Source organism: Uloborus diversus, chromosome 6 (assembly GCF_026930045.1).
Source record: "Uloborus diversus isolate 005 chromosome 6, Udiv.v.3.1, whole genome shotgun sequence".
In the NCBI taxonomy this organism is placed as follows: domain Eukaryota; kingdom Metazoa; phylum Arthropoda; class Arachnida; order Araneae; family Uloboridae; genus Uloborus; species Uloborus diversus.
In genome coordinates, this window is record NC_072736.1 from 72,943,818 (window position 1) to 72,969,433 (window position 25,616).

Genomic DNA, 25,616 nt, shown 5'->3' on the forward strand with positions numbered 1-25,616 from the left:
TAATCATTAAAATAGCCGATTGTTTGCACAATTCACAAAATTACTACTTTCATATTTGTCCTCGCGATTTTTAAATATTAAAAGTTTTTTTTTTATTTCTGTGAACAAGGTTTTTTTTTTTTAATTTATGAGTAAAATAACTGGAACTTAGCTGGGCCATTGTTTATGGTTACTTCTAGTAGGTAACACTTTCATGTAAGAATAAAAAAAAAAGATAACAAAAGGTTTCGAAATTGAAAAAATTTTGCGTTCAAAAGTTACATTTTCCGAAGAATGACCCATTAGTGTTTCAAACTACCATCTCCGTTTGGTAAAAAAAAAAAAAAAAAACTTTTCTTCATGGAGAAAAAAGCCATTAACTCTGTAAAAATGCAGTTTTTTTCACAACTTTTTTTCCCCTTTATCAATAGACCCGACTAAAATTTCAAAAACAATGTCTAGATGATATATGAGTAATTAATTATTTTTAGAAAAAATGATTATTCAAATAGGTTTAATACTTTTGAAAGGGTTGAGTTTCAAATCGACTGTTTAGCTGTTTTTTTTTTTTTTTTTCCTTTTCCAAAATTGCCGATTTTGTAATGAATTTCAGTAGGCTGTAACTGAAGGAAAAAAATTCTTGCAAAATTCTTTTGGGATATTTCATATGCCTTAGTTGAATCGATTATTTCAGAAAGGGCGAAAGTCCAATGGGTACCGTAGGACTTACGCCCTTTCTGAAAAAATCGATTCAGTTGTTGCTGTACTTTTTTTTTAATTCGGTGATGGTCATGTGACAGGCCCAGCCTGATCTGAAATGAAATGGCTCAAATGCATGTCAGTCTCTAAATTAAGCAAAGTCACATTGAAATTAATGGAGCACGAGCATTAAATTTTTCAAATTAAAAAAAAAGGTTTTCTGTTCTATGAAAAAATGAAATTCATACAATTTTCAGCACGTTACGAAATTTTTGGGTTGATGAACAAAACATAAACATAAACTATGAACGTTTCTTGAAAAATTTGCCCTAGGTGCAGGGCAGTTGCGAGGTAGGGGATTTTTTTTTTTTTTCAATTTTTGGCTGAAATAGAGGAAGTAACTAAATCCATGATAAGGGGCCGGTGAAGGGGTGGGGGGACTTTTTTAAAGTGATAGTCTTAAAAAAGCATTTCAGCTTTATATTTTTCCAAAACTTGCAATTCCACTTAGGGTGTCACACCCAGACGGGCGACACCCAGGGCGGATCCCTCCCCCCTCGTAGCAATTTACCTCACGGGAAACAATAGCTGATTTTTAGGAGTGAGGGAGTATATTATTCTATCATTTTGGGGACCTAAAAAAATTTATCAAAAACTTGAGCTTTTTTTTTCTGGATTTTGTTTTTCACAATATTTTTACTTATTTTTCGGGGTAAGATCAGAGTATCGGCTTTACTCTTATGAGCCCTATGTCCGGAAAAAAATTCATGTTGTAAAAAGATTCAAAAAAAAAAAAAAAAAAAAAAAATTAGGAAGCATCGCATTTTGCATACGAGCCTCTGAACAGATCTTTAACAAAAAAAACTTCTCGTATTATTGATAAAGGTACCAGTGCAAATCCGTAAAATAAATTTTCTTAATTACAAATTTATTTTGAAAATCCATAGTCATTCTAATGAAGTAGGAATGATGTAGGTTTACCTCTTTTCGAGGAGAAACAGGTTTTTAAAACTGTTTGTAAGGTGAAGTAACTTTAGGACACTTTTCAAAGTTTTACTCTGCTCGTATCTTTATTTTAAAAGTTAAAAAAATCATTAATATGACAGTTGAGCATTATTATTACAGGATATAGCAAAAGAATAACGCAAGTTGCTATAGCATATTTGTTCAATCTTTCCCACATTGATTGGGGTAACAGTGAGGCAGTGCTTTATCCCTGTTAAAAACAGTATTAAACAAGACTTTGTACCAATGTTACTCCACTAGTATAACACAGGAGCATTATCTACATCAGATACAACAAAGGAAAAATGAGTTCATATCAATCCTAGAATATTCTATTTAGCAGGTCATAAGAACAATAAATTAATGGATAAGACTTAAGACTACAGTTGTCTTTAAGGTGTGACAAAATAAACAGATACTCTTTGCAACGTTTAGTTTTTGTTAACCAAAGTCAAAAATTAGCAGAAAACATTTTTTTCAAAAATGTGTTTTCTTTTGGAAAAACTTCATTGTTTTCCTGCAAATGTTTTCATGGATTTTACATATTATTGCAATAAGTAAAATCTAATTGAAGCGAAGTAACTAGCAAAGCTTTCTAGATAAATTAGATTTAATAAATTTAGAACCATATTTTTTAAGGTGATGTAAGTTTGCTAAATAGTTTTTTTTTTTTTTTTTTTTTTTTTTAAAGCAATGCAGCTTTTCTATTTGGTACATAAATATACAAAGGAGACCCACTAAGTTTTTCTAAAATTACCTGGAGAAAAATCCAAGTAGCTCTTTTTTTATTTATTCAATCATTATTATTTTTCAGCCCTTAGCATTTCAGAAGTCCAAAAAGCATGTTTCAACCAAAACTTTATTTACAATCTAATTCGCTTGATTACTTGAGATTTATTGTTAGAATATTTAAATGACAAGAGAAAAAAGTAACTGAAGAAGTCCAAGAACACTTAGAGTAGGCATAAAATTGTGCTAATACCTGCACCCTTTTTCCATCCCCGATAGACGATGCAGTCAGGGCAAGAAAAGAAAATACCTAAAATATTCATGTAACTCTGTGCTCTTATTGAAAAAAATAAAAATAAAATAATAATAATGCCTAATTTATTTATTTATTTATTTTTTTTCAAATATAATAAAAGAAGTCTCATGTATGAATGGTGGAAGAATCAATAAACATTAATTTTTATGAGTCTTCATTATTAAAATACGTTAAAAGACTATTTTTATACTGAGACTTTTAATTATTATTTTATTTGATAAAAAAAATGTATTCCTAAATGCATTAAACCAGGAAAAATAATGTCTGTAACGGAAAATAATTATTTTCTTAAAACCTACTTGTCCTGTTTCTATAATTGTTGTCAGTGATACATTAGGTAAATAAATTACATGATTTGTAGCTTTTTTTTTTTTTTTTTTAAATCTTTAAACAAAACATATGTTGATCTTTTGATTTTTAAAGTTCTGTAATGTACATCACACTTGTGATTCATTAGTAGATACTGCAAAATACATTTCATGTTTAAGAATGAGTAATTTTAACTTCACTTTTATTTTTTATTTATCGTAGATAGCTATGATTATGAGGAAATTATTTTAAAAGAATTTATTCTTGGTTATTTGTAGTAGTTAATAGAGACGTACCGAGTACTCGGTAACTACTCGGTACTCGCCAATATGCCGAGTACTCGGTACTCGGCCAAATTTTGATCAGATACTCGGCCAATAGAGAGTAGTTGCAAAAAATTGAATATATAATTAAATTTACAAAAAAGCTCAAGCATATATAATTTTCTGCAACCATTTACAATTCAAATTTAAATTTTGAGAATAATGAAGTTTGAAATACTTCAATGGAATAAATCTTGGTTCGAATGTCTCGAAAGTTAATAAAACTTTTTTGTTAAAAATTGTGCAAATATGGAATTTTTGCTACACAAACTAAAATTAGTTATAAGATATATAAAAATACCTTAGCTTTAAAAATAAAAGGAAATAAAACGTTAGAAGCACAGTGCAGGATCACTGCAGACACGTGTTTTGGCGTTACGAGGAATTTCTTTTTCAATGCACAAAATGTGAGCTCGTTGATTTAAAGGCATCCGGCAAAAGTCGAATTTTTTGTCGTATGCCTTTACATTCTTTAGTTAACATGTTATGCACTGAAAAGACGATCCTTGTAACACAGAAAAACGTGTCTGCAGTGTTCCTGCACATTTGTTTTTTTGCTTTTAAATATTATTTGTTTATCGAACTAGACCTATAATGAATAAATTTGTGTAATTTGTTTTAATTCCAACTTGATAAGTCATATCTTTTATTTATTCATTTTTAATTTAAAAAATATTATTTTTGCAAAATTTTGTAGTTAAATTTCAGCAGGAATTTAGTTTAAAAACTATTATATGGACAAGGAGGTCTATACTACTATTTCAATAAGTTCAAAATTCATCGATGTGTGTCGGTGGTCCTTCTTTCAACATAATTGGTACTGGGAAACTTGGCCGAGTAGTGAAAGGCCGAGTTACTCGGTACTCGGCCGAGTAGTAAAAGGCCGAGTACTCGGTTACTCGGCCAAAGTGCTACTCGGTACGTCTCTAGTAGTTAATAATGTCTGAACTATCACAGTAAATTAGTTCTTTGATTATTTATACCGAGACCCATTTACGTAAATATTTTCAAACAATTTTCTCCCATAGAAATCTCTAAGTATGAGGAAAAGAAATTACAAGATTTTACTCTTCATTATTTAATTAATTACGAAGAAATTAGGTACTAATACGAATATTAAACATTCCTTAACAATTAATTGATAAAATCTTCATGATTTTCCTAAAATAAAATTGTTTTTCTTACAAATAGTGAAAAAATCAAATAAACCCGGTTTAAACAAAACAAAACTGTTTTAAACCAAAAAAAAAACTTTTTTTTTTTGTTTTTATCAAAAAAAAAAAAAAAACGATTCTTTTTACCAACCCTGAAAATTACCCATTGTCCCAGTCTCAAAGTTACCTAGCCTTCAGTACTTGCTTTAAGAATGAAATAGCCAGGACAAGCTTAAGTGATATTATAATTTTATTTTTTTCTTTAGTGGCTAGAATCTTCATTTTTATGGTTTTCCCTGAAAACGGTATAAAAAGAAAAACGCGAATTGAATGTTAAATTGTCCTCAAATCTCACTCTACTAAAACGGGAAAATAGATTTAACAATTAAAAAAAAAATCACATTATTAATGGCTGATTGATTATCTGCTTAGTTTGGATAATCTTTGGTTTTGAATTTAAAAAAAAGCTACTGAATATTTTTTAAAATCTAGTATACGCTTATGTACAGCACTGTTGAAAAGAAATAATACCATGAAATACATATATTTTTAAATATTTAACTTTGTTCTCTATAGGAAAATATAGGAACTAAATTGTTTTCAACGCCTAATGAAATCTATTTTCCATTTTTTCCAGAGAAAAGTCGTTCTCTCTTCTCCACCCTCCCTCCCCAACCGCATTAAAAATTTAGGAAATTTTGCATAACTAGTTATGTATCAGTATATTTTCTCAATGAATGCAAAAACAAAATTCAATGAGGCCTCAGATAAAATACATTAAATATTTGGCATTTTTATTTTGCTTAGTTTTAAACAATACAAAAAAGAGATGAGAGAAGAAAAGAAATAACTAAACACAATGGATCAATGTAACACAATAACATTGACAAATGCTTTTAAATATCTCACTGCAAATAACAAGAAATACCAAACTTACTAACACAATAGAACTTAAAAACAATTTTAAATGGAAAAGCAATAAAACTACTGGGGAAGGAGAAAGGAATGCATAAATAGTAGTTGTAACTTTCGATTATTTCCGACAGAAACTAAATTGCTGATGAAATTTAAAAATCAAAGCAGGCCATGAAAATTACATTCAAAAACATTATATAAAAATCGTAAAACTTGGTTACATTGGACATCAAAATGTTTCAATAATATTACATCTTTCAATAAGAAATATTCCCCATTTGAGGTAGATAAATAAGAGAAAACCATTTGTGTTTTTATATTCTTACAGTGCTAAATTTGTTTACACTTAGACAACATAAAAACAAAATGCACATTTAACAGAAATGTAACTTTACACGCAAAATTTCAAGACAAATGGAAAGAATTCTGGCCTTCATTGATAGCAATTTCAAGTTTTGCTCGCATAATTTCAAGGCTGGAATAATCGGGAAGTTTTAAATAATTAACACAAGTCATCACAGACGGTAGGTAACAGTCTCGATTTGCATCATCATCCGAAGTTTTCTTAACTATAGTGAGCAATGGGGATAGAGCTTTGAGACCACCTACAGGCAAACGAGGTGACCCAGTAAGAAATTGCAAAAACTTTCTTTGTTGTTCTTGATCGTATGTGGACAAAATGCTAAAGAAAAATTTGATCGCTGGACTGTCAAATGTAAAACCATGATCTGGTCGACAACACTCTTTAAGACTTTTCACATCCCATGGAACATACTTGCTTCCACAAAACAGAAGTTCCATTTCATCTGCATAAAATATCTTTAGATTACTCAGAGGAAAGACAGATTCAAAACCTTCTTGAAAAGCTTTCATTTGCCTCGATATTCCTTCTTTCATTATCCAATGTTTAAGAAGCTTAAGATATTCTTCTAGGTTGTGAATCGTAACCAAATTATCTTTTCCAGATTTTTTCATTTCTATGTGAGGATATCCAGGAAGTGTAAAATCTAAACTCAAATCTTCCAAAGAACAACCATCGAGACTTAAATTTTCCAAGGCACTTTTCAAGTCAATTGCACTAAGGGACTTATTATTTTCAAGTTTCTTCTTTTGGATGACTATCTGCTCTAATTTGAAAACTGTTTGGGCAAAACTTTCATCGATGAACATTAAATCAGCAAGGGACAAATCATTTTCTTTATTTAGCATCCATTTATAGAAGGCAAGACTTAATGGAATATCTAATAATCGAAAGTCCATTATTGCTTTTGCCAAAACATTTCCCAATAATCTGAATTTGTTGCAAACTTTGGTTAAAGTGCTAGATTTAACATTTAGAGGAAGGGGAACAGGGAAAAGACCAGCACAATTATATACATAATTTACTACTGATCCTTTTCCGTTTTGAACAGCTACCTTTTCTCCTCTCCACATTTCAAGCTCGGCTCTTTGAAGTTCTTTTGAAACTAAAGCATAAAACTCTAAAGTGGGTCCAAGACCCGTTCCGACCTCATTTTTATACTGAATTTCAAGCATAGCTTTGGATTTCCCAACATCTTGCAACACAGCTTCAGCCTGTTTTAAAATGCTATCCCTAGAAACTGTTTTCTTTTTACGGTCAAGCTTAGGAACAATTTTCTCCGAATTTCGCATTTCAGGGAAAACATCCAAAAGTCTTTGCAGGGCACGTTCTCGATCAAATGATATAACATAGAATAATAAATACCTGGTCTGAAAAGGAAACAGGAAAGGAAAATCACGAACAACATGAGATAACCAAGCAGGAACATTGCCTGTCATTACAGCCAGAACATCTTGAAGTTGGCGATTAGCTTTTAAAGTCAATTTAACATTGATGAAATCTGCTTGATGAACAGCTGGTTCCCAACTATTCATTAAATATAGTGAACCCCAATGGCTGTTTAAAGCATGTATAACCCTGAGTAAATAAATAACTTCAATTGAGGGATCCTGTATTGCATTAGATTCTGAAAAATTCGAGATAACTGTGAGGAAATTAGTCTCGTTACAGCTTACATCATTCAAGTTTTCATCACGATTTCCTTTACTCACTTTACTATTTTTATCAGGTGTGTTTCCGTGAGAACTAGTAGAACAATCAGAAGTTCTTTTCTTCTTGTCAGCTTTATTTTGTGCATGCAAGCTTGATTTCACTTCACCAGTAGCATTGTTGTCATTTGTCTCAGCAGGAATGGGACGATATAAAATAACATGTGTTCTATCCCAAATGGTAGTTGATGCTACAGAATCTTCTCCATCCAACTCTTGTCCATCGGAGGGCCTACTTTCTGCATTACTAAACTGTCGCAAAGCTTGATATACAGTTAAGTTGTAAGGAAGAACGTTATCTCCAATCAAAAGTTGTAACTTATGAGAAACTTCTTCCTGATGAATTCTTATTGCACTAGCAAGATCATCGATCTCTTCATCCGAATTATCTTCATCACTTGGATCACTTTCATCTTCTTCATCCTCATCCTCTTCATCATCATCATCATCATCTTCTATAACAACACCATAGCCATGGTTGACTAAGTATCTATCAATACTCTGAATCAACGCTAAAGGATCCACCATAACAGGACCCCCACGCCACTGTCTTAAGGTTGAACAATCTGGATGTCTTTGGAAAGTGCACTTCAGTTGATGAGCATTCAAGTACTTATAGCTTGTTCCTCTTCTACTAACAAAGCCATAGGAAGGATGATCATGCACTTTTACAGCAAACTGTTCAAGATGACTAATACAGGCATTTAGTTTGTTAATAAAAATTGATAGGGATGAAGAATTAAGTTTTTCAATAGTTTCGTACTTGCTCAATGGGCTTCCAATAAATACATGAAGAAATGATCTCAAATGATGTTCAAGCTCATTATTTCCTTCACAAGAAGTTAAATAAAGACGAAGTTTCTTAATGAGACCACTGTGAATGAGTTCAAATGTTGAAATATCACTTTCCATAATTAAAGTTCTAATGTTAAATAGAGCTTGTAAACCTCCATCAGAAGCATCCAACTTGATAACAGCAGAAGACAACTGATTTAATACGTTGACAGCTGGGTGGGTGGAATGAAGCTTTTCAATACTAAAGTGCTTAGATTCAAAACTTTGTGCTTGCTCCTTTATCCATGTATTAATCTTTAAATTGAAGTCTAATTTATAAGATGAAATGGAACTCTGGCCAACACAAGTTTCTTTGGCTGAATTATTAGAAGAGGTCAAGCGTTTTTTCTTAATATAATCACCTACCTTAATTGATATGCAATTATGAGCTCCTTCATCAGATCGAATGCTGGTGCTTGAAGATGAAGCTTCTTCAACAGGCACAAAATGAATAGGCAAACGTCTGCCTTCTGATAAACTGACCGTTCTACCAGATAGAAATTCAGATGAATCATAAAGGGTAGGATTATAAATAGAATTTTCCTCCACAGATGTTTCTTGCTGCTTTGTTTGCAAATCTTTACTTGACAGTAGCTTTATTTCATGCAAAACACCTTCTCTAATAAAAGATACTCCAAAAACATCAGGAAGCTTCAACATGAGAATTTCTGCCATTTGAATGGTCAGAACCACTACTTTGTAATCAGAAGAAGCAAGCATTGCAGCAATATGCCTAGATATCATTTGGCTTTTTAAAACCTGAGACAAAATTTCAGGAGGAGCAAAATGAAGCATGCGAAGCATTGAACGCAAACAATTATATCTCACAGTGGGACCAGCAGTACTAGAATAAACTTCATATAAAACAGGAAATAAAGACTTAATACATGAATTAACCAATTCGGCATCATTTTTGAATGGTTCGATTTTCGGGTTTAAATTACTTGATGCATCTGATACTATACCAACTTCAAGAGCATGAGTTAATAAGCGAAGTACTGGCCGTTTTGTATTTGAAGAAGAGTTAACCAGTTCCATTGTATTGAAATCTATAGTTGAAGATTCTTCATTAACTGAAATGACAAAAGAATTTTTACCAGCTTGATAGGCAGTCTCTATAGCTCTGGAGTCTCCCAATTGATATAAATGCCATACACCATCATCATCTCTCCACTTCCACACAACTATTTCTTTATATTTGTTTTTTGATCTCATAAACATAGAATTAATGCTATATATTCCATCATTTGGCAAAGGAGGCATGAGCTCACATATTAGGTATGATATTTCATATAGCTCTTGAGGTGTTCTTGATGATAACTCAAAGTCATGCGAATAATCTGAAGTGCCAGTCAATAAATAGCAAATTGTATTAGAAATATTATGCTTCAACAGTAGAACAGCAAGCTCAGAGCATGAAGCACACATTAATGCTAACATTCTGATGATAGATGTAAATGTTTGTGTACTTATTACAGTAGGAAATATAACCAAAAGTTGCTGAATATTGTGTATCAGATCATTACTCGCAATTTCTTTCAAACATTTGGAATCATATTGAAGGCAGTCCACAAGCCGGGAAAATGCAAGACAAATGCTTTCCACAGATTTTTCATCTTGATGTCGAAGCCAACCACTTAAGAGAGGAAGTGATTCTTGGACTAGACTAAACTCATCATGCAAAATATTTTGACAGCAGTTAGCTGTGATTGAAAGAGCAGTTCGCTGTGCATTAATCGAAAAGAAATCCAAATACATCAAGCAAACTGCAATTCCTTTAGCATGCAAAATTGATTTACTGTGCCATTTGGATAGCATTTCTAAAGCTGTGAGAGCCTGCTCAGCAACATCCATGCATTGGATAAATTGGAGCTTGTTTAAAAAAGCTGGTACTGCTTCTACAACAGCTGATGAAGACCGAGGTAATGCCTCCATTAAATATGTCAAAGCACGGCATGCGTTGTGCATTATTTCAAAATTATGTTCCATAGACAAAAGATCAATCAACACTGGAACAACTTGTTTGAATGGAAAGCCAATTAAAGTATCTTCATTGCCCATGACTAAGAGCTGACACATTTCTATTACAGCTTGTAATTGCCTACCTTCATCTCCCGCAGCTTGAAGCCCCTGAAGCAACTGTTGTGCACGGCTGTTTGAACTGCTTCCCAATGATCTATTGAAAAGATGTTGAACCCTGTGTCCTAAAGAGCCAAATATATGAAGAGGTATTCCTCTAGCTTCTAAAAGTGCTTGTAACCTACCTAATTCACTTTCACTTGACACATTTTCTCTACTGGGGGTACTGGTTGTAAAACCTTCACCAGCACTCGATGACGATGCACCTGAATCAGAAAGGAAGCTCATTTCAGATATTACAGGAACTCTAAGATTAGACATAAAGTCTACTGTATTGCTGGCAACACTTTCTTTCTTATTTTCTGGAGCTCCACAGGTTTCCATCTGCTCCGACACTGATTCACCACCACTTTTCTCACTTGAAGGAACTTGTTTTTGACGTTTTTTATTGGTGTCACCAGTTTTGTGCCCTTTCGTTGTTTTGGTCAATTTTGAGCTACTAATTGATTCAGCATCATTTTTTGCTTTAGCATCTAATCGGAGAGTTTTAGCTTCTAATCGGAGTGCTGATCTCAGACCAGATTTCAGACCACTATTTGTACTAGAATTACACGTAGATTGTTCTGCACTATCACAATTGTTAATATTTACAACCGAGTTGGATGCAGTCCTACTCGATTTTGCACGCTCTAGCTTTGGTACTTTAATAGAAATCTTCCTACTGTCTGGTTTTGATGTGCTAGCTTTAGAATTCAATGAAGACTCTCCCAGTTCTTCACTAGTTAAATTTCTCAGGGAAGACTGTCTTTTGTAATTCTTATCATTTGACTTTGCACAAGGATAAGCAACATCAAGAAACTCCAAGTTGTGTGCTCCTACATCAATAGTCTGACTTGCATTGTTCAATAAAGTTTCACACTGAAAAACTTCTGCTTGGGCTTCTGCTATTTCGGAATAACTCACAAAAGATCTACATGGTAAATTTAATGAATTTTCTTCCACCATTGATGAGTCTGGACTAATACTTGAACACATAATTGCACATGGCAGAATTTCTGAATTATGACTATGACTTAAATTACTGAAGCTACATTCAGATTGTGATGCTGCTACTGGAGGAACATTGCCAACATCTACTTGTGAAGATATATGCAAAATCTCACGAGATACATCTGCTGTGCTATTAGCATCATCACAGGAGCTTTCATTGTTACGTACTGAAGATGAGTTGTTATTCATGTTTGTACAGTCAACAGTTTTGTATTCTAAATTTGAATTTTTATCTGCACTACGCTTAGATTTTAGTCTTTTCTCACAGACGTCTTGTCTTTTGGGTTGTTTCCTCTTTGAAGAAGTTGGTAAATTTAATACTGTTGCATTAGAATGACAGCTATAATTTGATTCACCAGAAGCATCAGATTCCTGAGATGCTAAGATTTTGCTTCTAGACCTTGTTAACACAGATGATGTAAAGCTTTCCTCTGGACTATTCCCAGCTTGATAATTATCTTTTTGATTATTAAAATGAGCAGCCATAGAATTACTTTTAATGTAGTTTATGCCATTATTTGTGAAGGGTATTGTTGCAAGGAAAACCAAACAAATTTACAGGTTAAGACCATGGATATAGCAGGACATTTACCTGAAATGAAATAAAAGGAAATTAGAATAAAAATTGTTGCAACACAAAGCTAAGTATTCAAAATCAAATTCAAAATGATACAAGCAATTTGCAGACTCAAATATCAACGGACTTTTCCAAGTCCAGACCCTGGGTAGGTTTCCATTGAAAAGTTTTTCTAAATTATTTTATACAGCAGTGTCTACCAGGACTAATATTACTATCTCTTGCCCCAAAACAGATAGAAGTTTATCTATAACATTTGTACTACCAATCTCCAAATTTTTAATTTTAGCACTTACACAACTTCATTTCTAGGTGTCTAAAATAAGAACTGCAGATATTTGAGGCAGTAATAAAACATTTTTTCTTTTTTTTCTGACCAATGTTTAATATTTAACTAGGCACTATTAATAATTAAAATTGTTACACTACTAATAATTTTATGAATATAAATAAAAAGTAATATTATATTACTTTCAGGGTCATAATCAAGAGGGGGTTCTTATTGTTCAACCCCCCCTAAAAAGTTTGGTTTCACATTTAAATGTTCATTTATATTTACAAAAATTTCCAAAAATATTGTTCCAAAACTCAAATGTCTTTCATATGTATATTAAATGCATAAAACGCTTTCGGGGCATTCCAAGGTATTTTTGACATTTATGTAGAGTCCGTAATGTGACCTTTTTTGCCATAACTTTTTAATTTACCGTTTGATTTGCAAATTATTTTAATATTTGAGCTGGTGTGTTGGTAGGAAAAGATCAAAATAAAATAATATACTAATCAAACAGTAAATTAAAAATTTATGGCAAAAAAGGTCACGTTACGGACTCTACATAAATGTCAAAAATACCCTGGAATGCCCCTTTCATAATAGATAACTCAACGACTTGAACATCAGCTCAAATAGCGCAAAGCTCCGCGTGAAAGTTTTAAAATCCTCCCCGAAATTTTTTTCTGGTTACGGCCCTGATTACTTTGTCATATTAATGATGTATTAATACATCATAACAATATAGTACATAACTTCTTGGTAATTTTCAATACTAAATGAGAAATATTACTATGACCAATATAGTTTTTATATTGAAATTACCAAGGTTGAAAAAATAAATATCAGATATATATCATAATATAAATTGACTGATACTAATCAGCAAACACTGTTGTAACCTACCAAAAACTTCCTCAAACACTTTTTTCTGACGATTCGGTAAATTTGGAGACTTGGCTTTTTAAGAAATGACTATGTTTAATGTCTCTTTTCAGTAGATATATGTTTGTGTTCATGCTTGTATTTTATCATTCGAGAAAATTAAAAAATTCCTCCCTCCCAGAAATTTAAGTTTGCAGCGTATCTGGGTGGAAGTATCATATGCGAACAAAAACTCAAAACTTGCAGGAAATGCATTTTTTGCTCTTACGGAAGATATAATGAAGCAATGCTTAAAGCACTAAATACCAAATAGGATTTCAAGGAACCACTTTTTAAAGGCAAGAGAAGAAGAGAATGCTTCCTTAAGCTCACATTTTTTTGCATTGAAAAAATAGGTAAATTGTTATCCCAAAACAAGACTGTAATATTTACTGCTATCTTGCACTTTCAACAATTTTTCTTCTGACAATTTCTTGGCTGGTGCTAGAATCTGTTCGTAAGTATCTGACGTAATTTACATTTTTAATCTTGAACATATTTTGTAAAATTTAAAAAAGCTGTTACTTGAGAAGCTCTTTTAAAACATTGTGACACATCGCAATATCACGATGTAAGTTTGGCGATGCATCACGATGAAAAAATTCCTACATTGCCCAGCCCTACTGTATATATGTGTTCCGGCTTCCGGGGTTAGAAGGAACCCCCTTTTTAATGCCTTTTTTAAGAGTTGGGCTTATGAATCAAAAGACATCCCACAAAAGCCCAAACACAACACTTTTGGTTGAATGTCTTTTGACATGGTTCATTAAAAAAAAAAATCAAAATATTTTTCAAGGAGTATTCAAGGACTTTTTATGCATAAGTGACTTTTACAAAAATTAGTTAGACAGAAGTTTTTGTTGAGTTAATTTCTGTACAAAACCTGCTAAAGTTTGATATTGATTACAAAAATACATTAAAAAATTCATCATAGTTTCATATTTTTTGATTTCAGACACTAGAATAAATTTTTGGAATTTTAGAATTCTAAAATAATGTGCAGTAAACAATCCCAAACATAATTTTGATTCAACAGGCTTCAACTTGTCTGTAGAAAAAAAAGAGAAATAAATGAAAAAGCTATTATAATTATACAATAGAAAATAATTATAAATAGCTAAAATTAAACTTAATGACTATTAATTCCTTTCGTTTTCTAATGCTGTAAGTAGATTGCTCATTTATCTAGTATACTTTCAGACTGACTTAATAAAATAGACACCTTTATTTAACAGTCACAAATTTTATTTAGTCTCATTCTAAATATTGTTTCCCTTGCAGCATGTGGTATAAAAAGCCTTTTGTATACAAAGTTTACTTCTAAGGTTAGAATGGATCAATCCAAAACTAGAGAAGACTTTCTCAATAAATGCTGAACAACATGGGCTTGAATGGAAACGCACCATGAGTTGTTCAAATTTGAAAACAATATTGGGTTTTCTTAGACCTTTCCAACCTTATTGCTGCAGAGACATTTTGAAAAGAGAACTAATTTCCTGGCTATGATGCAGATTCAGTTTAAAAAGCTATCATTTTTTGTGTTAAGAGTAGTTTTTAATACATACAATGGTTCCCAAAAGTGTTTGTACACCTACGACTTTCAATGAAATAGGACCCTATCCAGGGGCGGACTGGCCACGTGTGAGATGTGGAAAATTCCACATGGGCCGTCCTTAACTCGGGCCGTTTTCTGTGCATTCAATGTGTACGTGCCGTTTTCCTCAATTTTATTTAAAAAAAAAGTTCTTAGCTAGGCCGGCCGTTCTTGTGTCGAGGGCTGCAGCCAGAACTGCTCTTTTTTGGGTGGGGGAAGGAGAGGAGGACAGCCGCTCCTTTTCCAACGGTCACTCTCTGGACGTTACTCTGTTCTTGCCTAACTATTACCGTATCTTGTTACGTAGGGAAAACGAAACAATGTCTTTGTTGGGTGGTCTTCGTCCGAAGCGAAGCCTTCAGGCTTTTATGGGTGCACATGGGTGTCTCTCGTATCTGTTCGGGATTGATGTTTCCTGGAATTCTGGTAAGGAGTTTTATTGGGGGTGGGGATCTTTTTTGTGGCCATCTGAGACGATTTGAGACTGTCTGGGAAACGATTACATTGAACCTTTTTCAAATGAAATAAGAGAAAGGCGCCATCCTAAGAATAGAATGAATAGGAGCAAAACGTCTGCTAAAAAGCTTTTTTTTTTTTTCCCTTTTCATCCTTCGTTTTTTTTTTTTTTATGTTTCCCAGCACTTTGCAATAGATAGATTCACGACTTTCTCAACCAATTAGATAATTTTGAGAACTCCTCAATTTCGTCTCCGAGCAAAAAAACGAGTCATTTGTTATACACCGTGTTGACTGCTCAATGGGATTGCATGTGTTTTAAATCCAACGGTGACAAGAATTTTTTTTAGGTAAGTTTAATTTTTTTAATCATCATGTGTTTTTTAATTTTTTTCATCAGCACTTTAAATAATAAGCGCTTGAACTATCGGTTATAATTATAACAAATTGACGGTGTTACACAAAAATGGGTCAACCCACCAAGCAGTACTTTTCAGTAAATTGAGTTCTAAATTGAACTTCATAGATGGCTATTAATAGAATTTGACTTAAATCGTCTTTGTGTCCCCGTAGTGTATCAGTTTATCTGCCAACCTATGTGAATAACTCCTTATTTTTTTGAAAATTTTTGTTGGATAACTCATTTTTGTATAACACCGTCCAATTCATCTATTTTCGTTTAGCAAAGATAAAATTTATAAAAGTACAAACAGTATAAATATTTAAAACAGTGATTTCCAACATTTTTTTATCCGTCGCCCCCCTTACCTTTTTCCTTGAAAAAAGCAAATTTTAAGTAAAAGTTAACTAAACAAAGTTTTAAGTAAAGTTTTAACTGTGTAAGTTGACCACTCGCGGTGCAGTACTTTTGTGGTCAACTTATAAAGGGCAGTAATAATTTTTTTAAATATTTTTTGTCATTTCTCGCACCGTATATTCATTTTTCGAGGAATTCACACTTATTACTCTTTCTGTTCAACTAACTTTCATTGTTTAACATTATTGAAAGTGAAACCATAATTAAAAATACTATTCAAATAGTTTTATTATTTTTTTCCTTGTTTTAAACTTAGACGCCATAGTTTTAGAAATTTCATATGTGCCAGCTAATTTTCTCTGGCCTTCTCCTTTTTCAATTAATTTTAATGTTTTATACTTTTTATTAATTCCAAGTTCAAAACTTTCTTTTTGAAGCCTTTTTATGTAACAGTTACAGCCCAAAGAGCAACAAGCTCGACTCTCTCAGTTCATAAACATATCTTAATCCCTTGCACCCGAAATAAGGCAGAAGGGCTCTTTAGCAAGCCCATATCTGCGTACCCGCAGTGCGGGAGGCTCACTTCCTCAAAGGGGCTGACGGCCCTAGAAATTAAAGAAAAAAAAAAGAAAAACTAGCATTAAGACTTATTAACTTTACAAATAGATACTGGGCCACTAGGGAGATGCCCTACCAATTTTGTTGCAGAGGGCCCAAATTGTACAGATCCGGGCCTTAGCGCAATTCCAGTATTGCCACAACCTATTGCAACTGAAAGAAAACACTTTGTACTTTTCTACTGACACCTATTTTTATTGAACAAAGTACAAAAAACTATCTCAAATAGAACAACAAATGAAAAACAAGTTTGGAGAATAAAGAGCAGCATAAACTTTATGCTGATGGTTTAGTAAAATGCTAGTCCGTCATCAAAGCATTAAAAACATTCTTGGAAAGCTATCAAATAATAATAATAATACAATAATAATAAATTAGTAAATAATAAAATAAAATAATTTACTGAAGAAAGTTTTAAAAAATAAACCAAGTGGTAAACTTACAAAGGTTTTTTTTACAATACTCCAATCCAAACCAAATTTAGCGTACATTAGTGGTCAAGATAGACAGGTGGTCAAGTTACAGAAGTTTTCCTTCATTATATAAGATAGGACTAATTCCGTTCCTGACAAAAGAGGTCAGCATACACAGGTGGTCAACTCTACAGGTTTTACTGTACTTAATTTTAATTTAAAGCCTAAATACTATACCAATTTTATCCACTTATTGTTACACACATTTTTTATGTTTTTTTTTTCTCAAGAGTAATTAATTTTTGAAGGGAAATAATAAACTAAGATTATTAATGTACTTCTCAAAGACAGCAGAACATTTTTCTTCCAGCCCCCCCCCCCTTTTTTTGGAATAAAATTTAGGATTTGGAAGAATAAAAAACTTTGGCAGTTTAAACTTGAAGAAAAAAAAAGAGAGAGAAGGGTTTGTTCCAGTATCCAGAACCTGCCCTGAGTACAATTCGTATGTTTGTCCAAGATATGAGGATGTGCATGACCCTCCTGAACTTAATTCATTTCTTTTTTAAACTCATGATTTTTTGTCTAACCCTTTCTCAAGAAAATTTAGAAGCTCTCATGTTGATGTCTGTAGAGAAGGACATTTTAAATGAAATAGATTCAGAGGATACCATTGATGTTGTTGCTGAACAAAGTAGACTTTTTGTAAGAAAGATTAATGTTGTTCAAATGTGTTTTTTCTCCCGATTTCTTTTATTTTTATCTTTAGTACCAAGTAGTCATTAACGGATATTCGTAATCTATTACTTTTAAGGGAAAAAATATAAGTTACATGCTTTGAAGGAAATGTTTTGATAAAATTAAAAAGGAATGTTGAAAAATTTGAGTAATTATTATGTCTCGAATAGTGTAAAATTTTGTTTTCCTACCTTTTAAAGGGATATACTAAGTTATAGAAGAAAAAAATTATTAGGTTCTTTAACCATATTTTAAGTATTTAATAATATTTCATCAAATAATCTTTATTTTTGAAGTATTTTCCTGTTAACTGATTTGTGATGCTTGTTTATAGATTTTTCTTTCTTAGCTAGATTGATAAGTGTGATTGCTTTAAGTGTTTTTGCCCATTTTAATCATAAATAACGTATCTATTTTTACTTATATTTTTAATACAATCCTAAAAGCAAATCTTAAATTTCCGAATCTGAAATGCAGTATTCCCGGAAACTATTATTTTTTAATTCATTAGTAGCACTACCATATTGCAACTAGTACGAAAAGTACATTTTTAAAATTCTTATCATCATATACTTTCCAATTTTAATGTTATTATTCAGTGTCAAATTGATAAATGCAATGTTTAAATTCGTTAAATAGCATACTTTCAAATTTCGGATAGAATTTTTCCGGATAAAATGATAAGATTTAGCACTAATTTGAAATTTACAAAGTTATTATTAGATTTTTCAGTTTGGCGAAATTAAGGCCTTGTATGAAAACATTTTTACTGGTTCTTGAAGAGTAATATTATTTTTGTCATTTTTAGTTTATTACTCTTGAGTAACTTTTTTTTCAAATATTATTTCGTTTTCATTAATTTCGTTTAATTTATGTCATTAAAAAGGTTTAAATCGGACCATTTCTGTTTTGTGCTTTCTTTCGTTACTCGATTATTATTTATTTTCAGAAAGCATGTAAACTCGTACAATAGAAGTATAAATAGTTATATTTTTGGTTTAAGCGGTTGAGTTTCACTTTGTTGAACATCTTCGTAGGTTAAACTCTAGTTGAACATATTTACTCACGAAAAAGAATACGCACATCTTATTGCTTTTCCCAATACATTTCTTAGTTTTCACTTTAAATCTTGGAAGCTGATAAATGAATTGTTCTTACTTGAAAACGTTGTGAGTCAGTGGAATATTATTATTAAAGGCAAGTTAATATCTAGCATAGGCCACACATATACCATAAAGCACAAGCGCTGCCAGAACTTGCCTTCTGTGGAGAGGGGAGGGAAGTTTGGTCATAACCATCTTTACGTGCATATAAACTACCGTCTTAAAATTATTGGTAATCTAAATCTACGTTAAAACCAAGGGCCCGGGGAGGAGACCGCAATCCCCCACCCCAAGTGTATGTCCCATGATTTTCACTTTAGTTCTTAGAACCTGACAAATAAATTTCATTCACTAGATAACATTTTGAGAGATACATTCGAAAATCAGTTTTCTCACTGAGACAAATGGCGACTTTTTCGGGCGAAACTCTTTTTTTTTTTTTGTAGATTAATTCGGGCTTATCCGATATTTCCGATCAGTTCTCACTGTCTCATGATCTGTGATGTACCTATTCATTCTGAACGAATATATTACGTTTGGTTTACATGAAATTTTTCATTAGTTTGAATACGTACAATACAATTTTAAGAAAAGACTTAAAAAAAAAAAGAGTTTTTTTCTAAAGGGTAAATAGTACCGCTCATGGCCATATGAGGTAGTGAGAAGCAAGGGATGCAAGAGGAAAAATTGAAAATTTGGAGATAACCAGTACAAATGGTAGGTGGACCCCTCGTCTGTCTTGGGGCAAGAGATAGTACCAGCAGCCCTGGTAGGTGCCGCTGTATAGCATGATTAGAAAAAATTCAATGAAAGCCTACCTAGGATGTAATCTTTATACGAATTTTACTCAAAACTTGAAAATGTCTACTTACAACCCTTTGCTTCTCACTGCCTCAAATGTATTACGTTTTGTTTTAAATAATATTTTTATTCACTTTTAAATAAACGAAATACTCTTAAATGCGGATTTTCAAAGAAGCCACACAGTTTTCACAGTGGTTTTTTATTGCGTAGAGCAATTTAAGCTTGCAAATATTTTTGAGAAAGTTAGATCCTTGAAATATCATCTGTATACTATGGGCGTTTGCTGTATACTTAGTTTAAATCAATCTGCCCACTAGTTTGCTTGAAATGAAAAGTTAAATAAGGATTTCTGAAAAAAAAAAATAAATAAATAAAAATAAAATAAATCTTGGTATTTTAGCGGGGGGGGGGGAGGTGAGGGCTGTTGGAGGAACCTTTTTTTTTTTTTTTTGAGAAAACAAAAAACATTTTAGGTTTGGAAAACTACAACCAAACTTTTTTGGATGGGGCCGGCATGAATTTTTTTTCCACATTAAAAGTTTAGGGCCAGTCCGCCCCTGACCCTATCCATTGGTTAGAATTAATATTTTGGAACAGGTATTTAATTACAAGATCTATGATCAATTTTCAACAAAACTACATGAATATTTTTTAAAAAATATTAAAACTTAATTTTTTAAAAATCAAAAACCAAAAAGTGCCAGAAATTTTATCTCACAAAAGTCTTTACATTTTAAAAAATGTCTATATATTATTGAATACTCTAACTTTTTATTAAATTAATATTTAATAGAATATCATGCAGTATCAACAACACCTATTAAACGTCTGGGAATATAAATTTTATTCTCTTTTCTTTCTTTTTTTTTCGTAATTTCTGAGTAAGTGTTCAACCACACTTCCAGTCTTACTGTTTCTAGCTCTATTTTCGTTTTGAAACCGTATTTTCGTAGTCTAGCCTCCAGATATCTCTAAATATGTTACATTGAGCTCAAATCTGGAGATTGAAGGAGTATTTTCTAAAATTTAGGACAATTTTTGAGGCATTAGACGCAAACGTTGAAGACCGTGTGCTTCTTATCGTAATCTTGATAAAAAACAAAGTTGTTTCCGATAACCAAATTTTTGGCTAAGAGTTTAAAATTGGTTTTTAAAATATTTAAATGAACAGCATGATTCATTATTTCATCAAAAAATTCCAAATCACCAAGTCCTGATGCTGAGATGCACCCTCACACAAAAACACCTTCCCCGACCTGATTAACTCGTCCAACTAAGTACTTAAGATTAAGTTCCTAATTTTTTTCTTCTATTTGCAATTGTACAACAATTTGACCAAAACTGTTAAATTCATTTTTATCTGTAAGGAAGACTTAATTCTAAAACGTTTTGAGCTTATTTATCATTGATTTTGTGACGAAAAGCGTAAGCCTTCTGTTTTTCGCACGGCCAAGAAAATTTCTGAGGGAAGAGATCCCATTTAATCCAGCTGATCAGAGATCTTTGTGAACAATTTTAGGTGTAAATAAAATGTAAAAATTTTCATTTAACTCTGCAGAAACTTTTACAGCACTCAAATGTGTATTTTTCATAAATTTTTTAACTGTAAATCTCCAATCATGCTTTGTCAACTTTGCCGGTTGACCTTTTCTTACCTTGTTTTGGGTCTGGCTCTTTTCTTTAAAGCATTTTATCAAGCAGTTTATTACACAAACAAATAAATTAACTAATTTAGAGACATTTCAAACCAATTTACCACTACTGTGAGTAAAAAATTCAAATTTTGAATGGTGGTTGTTGTGGTTTTTTACGAATACCTGCCATTTTACAGTGATAAGCACAATATTAAGGAACAAATAAACAAAACATTAAAGCCAAATGACTTTTAAGGGTCAACACAATTCAAAAATATTAATAAAATGGCATATGATAATTTTAATCATGAATTTATTCGAAAATATTCGAGTGTATGATGACTTTTTGTGACCTGTTATTTCTCTGTCTCTTCGTTTTTTGACCCATTTCAAAAAGAAAATCCGTCAATATTTTGAAAAAACTACAGGGTTTTAATTAGAATGACATAGGAATGATATGAAAAAATATTGGAATTCATATTCGAATTCAGTTTTGCGTTATTTTGGTTTCACTAAAAAATTTCAAAGGGTACAAACACTTTTGGGAGCCACTGTAGTCATCTACAGGGTGTCCAAAAATAATTGACAGCAAAATTTATTAGTGCATGATTTGTATTCAAGGTGTTCTTTAGTGTTGGCACGACTTAATAGTTTTAGTTTAATTCTATGAACAATAGCACAAATGATTTTTTGAATTAAAAGCCATTTTATTCTTTGCATTATCAAGATGGATGCTAAACCATGTTTAATTCTTGAATTGCAACCAAAAGGTAAGTGAAATTGTGATTTTTTAAAAAAAAGTTGAAGTATTTAAATGTGTCAAAGAGATTAATTGAAAAAAATTTAAAATGGTTTAAAGAAACAGGTTGTGTATAAGTAAGGCATGGTGGTGGAAGAAAACGCAGTGTACGAACAAAAGAATTAATAAAATGTGTCCGTGAAAGAATTCAAAGAGAACCTGCACAATCTGCCAGAAAAGTTTCACAAGACCAAAATTTAACAAAAAATAGGGCTGGAATCATTATAAAACAGGACTTAAAGTTAAGAGTTTACAATTAAATGACAGTCCATGGATTAACAGAGAAAAATAAAGTTGAAAGACAAAGAAAGTGCAAAAAGCTGCTCAAAAGACATGCTGCCAATGAGATAATTTTTTCGGATGAAATTTTTTTTTTTGCAACAAGCATTTCATAATAGGCAAAATAACAGGATTTATACAACATTAATGCAGAATATCAGTTCAACTAAAAGAATTGTTCAGAGGTTCCAGAAACCATTATCAGTAATGGTTTGGGATGCTATAAGAAAGAGAGGAAAATTGCCATTTTTATTGAAAAAGGTGGGAAAATTCACAAAATTATTATTTACAAAAAGTATCAAAATCTCACTTGATTAAAGGATCCCAAAATTTTTAAAATGATTCATTCACATTTCAGCAAGATTCGGCACCCGCCCACAAAGCAAAGATTGTTTAACAATGGTGCAATCAGAATTATCCATCCTTTATTTTTAAAGAAGAATCGCCTGCATTCAGTCCTGATCTCAATCAACTGGAATATTGCGTATGGGGATATATGGAGAATAAATTGAAAAACCTAAAACCCATGTACACAATAAAATTAGGAATTCACTAGTACTAAAGATATGGAATGAAATTCCATTCTCTGTAGTGCATGGCGCTGCAGAAGCCTTTCCAAAAAGATTGTCATATGCGGTTACAGTTAAAGGCGTGAGAATAGAAACCATTATTTAAACATTGATCAACAATGATGTTACTTTTATTTATCACTAGCCACCTACGGCGACCAGCTGGTCCACATTTTTACGCCATTCGCCTTTTTGCGCCAGGGTTGCCGCCTTCGGTGGCTGCTTTGACAATTTAGCGACCGTATTAATCAATGTTTTTCTCTACATATCAATATTATCATTGGCCTTTTTACGGCCAATGTTGCCGCCTTCGGCGGCAGCTTCAATAAATTTTGTTGCGGTATCAATCAATGTATATCTATCTATATCATTAGTAGTTTGAATAAAATGTCTTCTAGATCTATCTCCAGTTCCGTCGTTTGGAATGTTTTTATAGGAGGGGGAGGGGAGACACAAACGACGTACTCTTAATGCAAATTTTGTCGAAAAATAACAAAAAGCACTTCCACTTTTATGTGAAAGCATTGTTTTTTCAAAGTCATGGTGTGGGGGGAGGGGGGGACATTGACACCCTGTTGAAGTTCCTTAAATGACGAGCATGTCTCTTTCTTGCTGTCCATCTACTATATTGATCTCTATATTTGTCTATCTATCTATATATACGATCTATGCATGCCTACCTCTGACAGTAATTAACAATCTTTTTTTATTTATATAAGTATTAATTCGAAAAAAACATTTTTGTCCACTCAATCTCTATCTATTTCTGTATCTACCTAACCTAACCGCCGATCCGTAACAGAAACAAAGATCATGCAAAAAACCACAGGCTTTATTTATTTAATTAAAATAAAGGCTCTATGTTCCCCCGTAGTGTGCAAAAAGTAGCGCTTGCAAAAAAATAAAAAACTAAAAAAAAAAAGGTGAAGAGAAGGCAAACGATTTCAGTTAGATCACGTGATGAGGTAAGTTCGGAACTCAGCCGGCAAGCGAACAGCTCGCGTTGTGTTCTGCATTAAAAAAATTGTAAAAAAAAAAACTATTGCGTATTTTTAAGAACTTTTTTCTTCTGAAGGGGGCGAAATGTTTTTACTATTACCAACTAAAATTTTAGAATTGAGGGTTCAATACCTTTCGTAGGATGGGTTTCGAAAAAAACTAAACCCAGAAAAAAATGTAAAATAAAGGTTTTTTCAAAAATCTGTAAAAAATACAAAAATTGCTCTATCCTCAAAATTTTTTCATTCATGATATTTAAAATTAAATTTCCTACACTATGTACGAAAAATTTCCACCTGGCGCGATTGGTTTGGGGTCTGTGAGGTTAAAAGTACTAAAAAGTGCTAAAAATAACAAAACATTAAATAACTTTTTTTCTAATTAAAATATAAAAAATCGAAGCCCGAGGTGCATTTCTTCGGCAAAAACTGCACCTGTATACCAAATTTCATCTTTCTAGACCTTACCGTTCTCCTGGGATACGCGCCACAAACACACACACACACACACAAACATCTTATTTTATTACTAGCCGCCTTTGGCGACCAGCTGGTCCGATTTTTTACGCCAGGGTTGCCGCCTTCGGCGGCTGCATAGACAATTTAGCGACGGTATTAATCAATGTTTTTCTCTCTATATCAATATTATCATCTGCCTTTTTACGTCAGTGTTGCCGCCTTCGGCGGCTGCTTAAATAAGTTTCGTGGCGGTATCAATCGATTTATATCTATATCATTATTAATTTAAAAAATATATTTTCTAGATCTATCTCCAGTTCCGTTGGGAATATTTTTAAAGGAGGGGGAGGGGAGACACAAACTGCTTGCACTTCATGCAAATTTTGTCGAAAAATAACAAAAAACACTTCCATTTTTACTTGAAAGCATTGTTTTTTCAAAGTCATGGTGTGTGTGGGGGAGGGGCACTGACACCCCGTTGAAATTCCTTAAATGACGGGCATGCCTCTTTCCTGCTGTAAATCTGCTATATCGAACTCTATATTTGTCTATCTATCAATCTATACGATCTGCGCATATCTACCTCCTGACAGTACAATCTTTTTTTATTTATATAAGTATTAATTCGAAAACAAAAACATTTTTTGTCCACTCAACCTCTATCTATCTCTGTATCTACCTAACCTAACCGCCAATTCCTAACAGAAACGAAGATCATGCAAAAAATCGCGGTCTTTATTTCTTTAATCAAAATAGCCCTCAAAAATAAAGGCTCTATGTTCCCCGTAGTGTTCAAAAAGTAGCGCTTGCAAAAAAAAAAAAAGGTGAAGAGAAGGCAAACGATTTCAGTTGGATCACGTGATGAGGTAAGCCTCGGAACTCAGCCGGCAAGCGAACAGCTCGCGTTGCGTTCCGCCATTAAAAAAATTGTAAAAAAAAAAAACTATTGCGTATTTTTCAAAACTTTTTTCTTCTGAAGGGGGCGGAATGTTTTTACTATTACCAACTAAAATTTTAGAATTGAGGGTTCAATACCTTTCGTAGGATGGGTTTCGAAAAAAACTAAACCCAGAAAAAAAATGTAAAATAAAGGTTTTTTCAAAAATCTATAAAAAATACAAAAATTGCTCTATCTTCAAAACTTTTTCATTCATCATATTTAAA

The 25,616-nt window shown here is 32.4% G+C and overlaps 2 protein-coding genes across 2 annotated transcripts in view; one reads left to right on the forward strand and one right to left on the reverse strand.

The window, feature by feature from the left end:
- LOC129224098 (techylectin-5B-like) overlaps positions 1-25,616 on the forward strand; it is a 143,704-nt gene that overhangs the window by 12,948 nt on the left and 105,140 nt on the right. The window lies entirely within an intron of this gene.
- Positions 5,293-25,616, reverse strand: part of LOC129224097 (E3 ubiquitin-protein ligase TRIP12-like) — a 56,066-nt gene continuing 35,742 nt past the window's right edge. Inside the window, exon 2 of the mRNA XM_054858504.1 lies at positions 5,293-12,054. Within this exon, the coding sequence (XP_054714479.1) occupies positions 5,835-11,948 (6,114 nt within the window). The 5' untranslated portion in view covers positions 11,949-12,054 and the 3' untranslated portion in view covers positions 5,293-5,834. The remainder of the gene's footprint in view (positions 12,055-25,616) is intronic.